The 2,501-nt window shown below is 34.6% G+C and overlaps 1 protein-coding gene across 1 annotated transcript in view; it reads right to left on the bottom strand.

Annotated features, from left to right (window-relative positions):
* The window catches only part of UNC13C (unc-13 homolog C (C. elegans)), a 656,589-nt gene that overhangs the window by 144,264 nt on the left and 509,824 nt on the right, over window positions 1-2,501 (bottom strand). The window contains 2 exon segments of the mRNA XM_012658024.1: window positions 385-528; window positions 1,182-1,278. Of these exon segments, the coding sequence (XP_012513478.1) occupies window positions 385-528; window positions 1,182-1,278 (241 nt within the window).

Here is a 2,501-nt window from a genome sequence, read left to right as displayed (position 1 = left end):
CCTAAATATATACAAGTTTTATTTATCAATTATACCTCTATAATTTGGAAGAGAAAATAAAATGTATTAAATTTTTGTAGAAAGAGACAATTTATAACCTGGAATTTTCATTCCTGAATAAAGAATATTAGAGATTTAAAAAATAAAATAAGTGACTGAGTCATCAATGTGAACAAATAGGTTTTTAAGATGAAAAATCCATACTAAAGAAATAGGAAGTCCAGTAAATCAGATGACAATCTTAGAAACAACTGAACCTATTAGTAGAGAATTACAAATTAAATTGGGGTAGCGGTGTCAGAGAACACTAATACTATAAAACAACGGCATGTTTCAGGTTGCCAAAGTCCCAGGAAAAGAAAAAGATCATTCCATTTAACCTACCTTTGCAAATCTTCTCATTAAGTGGGATAATGTTTCAGGATTAGGGCATTCCAGTTTCTTAATAATCTCAAAGCTCTGATTCAGCTGAGCAAAGACGTCAACCACGGAGCAAGAGAAGAGGGCATGATCAGATGTTTGCTGGAACTGAGGGGAGAGGAGGTGAGACCATACCAATAAGGGTGTTAGCAGGGGCGTAGAAAGAATCTTCATTATTTCACATAAACAATTAAATCTTTCATAACATTTACCTACATTTCCCAGTAATAAAATGCTTACTCACTTTAAAATCATTCATCTCCTTTTCTGGAAAGTGTAGTGGAACTAATATCCTGGGCCAAGCTACTGCTGATTGGTTTTTCGACTGCTGAATTGTGGGACCGGTCCTTTCATATTTCTCCTTCCGGTGCTCATTAGAATAGCTTGGCAAGCTGGTTGTGGCTCAAGACTTTGAGAGATGCTTTAGAGGGACTGGGAGGGTACCTGCTCCTAATCTAGAAATCCTAGAAAGGTTCCAGGACAACATAGAAGTTTTGTACAAGCTTGAGGAATTTGTAGATTCAGACCAATTTGAGAAGTAAAGAAGAATCTTGGAACAAAGATTCTTGGGGTGATTGATTTTTTTTTTTTAATTTAAGCAATTCTCTAGGGTTCTAACCATCCCTTTGAAATTGTGTTTTAAATTGATTTTGGTCATCGGGGAATTAAAACAAAACCACATTAGTAACAACAATAAGCCTAACCATTTCCATTAGCTTAAAAGCAAGTAATGTGACTGAATCGTGACAATTTAAACTCACTCCATCTTTTTTGTCTCTTCCCAGTGCTCCATGAAGGAACTCCACTGATACATCTTCGTTTTCATCTAGCCACTGCATGACAAAAGGTTCAAACCACCTAAACAAATTAATCATGTTAGATATCAAAAAGGATGTCACTGCATATAATTCACAGGAATGCTGCTATTTCTTATATGAATGCAATTCAGGATCAAAAATCTCCTTTCATCCCCCTTCTCCAGTTTTGCTTCTTCAGACGCCTTTACCTTCACTTCATCAAATATCCCCCCCTCTTTTACCTTCAATCTCCACCTCTTCTTGCCTCTTCCCAAGCTGCCTCAAATATGCTGGTTTCCACCACTCACTCTATGAGTCCCTTTACAATTCAGACTCTTGTAAAATGTAGACCTGTGTGCTATCTTTTATCATGCCATTCACTCATTCCTTCATTCTTTACTGTTGAACTTCTACCCATTCCCACTAATTGGTAATTGACCCCAGGTGCTTACTTTTGACTTTTTAATTATGATCTACAATATATCTGCAATTAGTTTTTGCAAATGATCTAAGTTTCAAAGTTCTTTATTCCACATGGATGCCCACATCAGGCACTACTTATTTAGGACACTATCCATTCCCCACTGCATTGAGTTGGCATCGTTGATGCAAATCTGGTAATGACATCTGTGTAGGTCTGTCTCTGGGCTATTTTGGTTCTTTGATTTACTTGTCATGAACTAATGCAACACTGTTTTATAATATTAGTAAGCTTTATAACCAATAGTGTAGTTCTCCAGCTTTTTAGATTTCCTCTTCAAGACTGCCTTGGTATTCTCAGCCCCTTGCATTTCTATATGCATTTTTGAATGAACTTGTCTATTTGTACGAAATTACCTTTTGAAATTTCTATGGGAATACATCGAATCTGTGGGCCAATGTGGGGAGATCTACCATTTTTATAATAATGTGTCTATTTAGGAACATTGTATATTTTATTTAGGATAATTTTTCCTGACTTCTCTGGAACAATTTGTACAATATTGGTGACATTTTTTCCTTAAACATTTGGAAGAATTCTATTTGTGGCCAACTGGGCATGAGATTTTATTTGTGACATAATTTTTAATTAAGCATTCAATTTTTAAATAGTTATAGGCCCATTCAGAGCTTACACTTTTCTTGTATAAACTTAATATATTCTATTTTTAAAGAAATTTGTATATTTAGTCTAAGTTTCTAGATATACTGGCATACATATTCACTTTTTAAAAATCTTTGTAGAATCTTTATGATATCTTTTCTTAATAATGGTAATTTGTGATATCTTTTTTCCATTGGTTT

Source organism: Propithecus coquereli, unplaced genomic scaffold, assembly GCF_000956105.1.
Source record: "Propithecus coquereli isolate 6110/MARCELLA unplaced genomic scaffold, Pcoq_1.0 Scaffold57, whole genome shotgun sequence".
In the NCBI taxonomy this organism is placed as follows: domain Eukaryota; kingdom Metazoa; phylum Chordata; class Mammalia; order Primates; family Indriidae; genus Propithecus; species Propithecus coquereli.
Note: the sequence above shows the minus strand (reverse complement) of the source record. Positions and strands in the feature narration are given on the sequence as shown.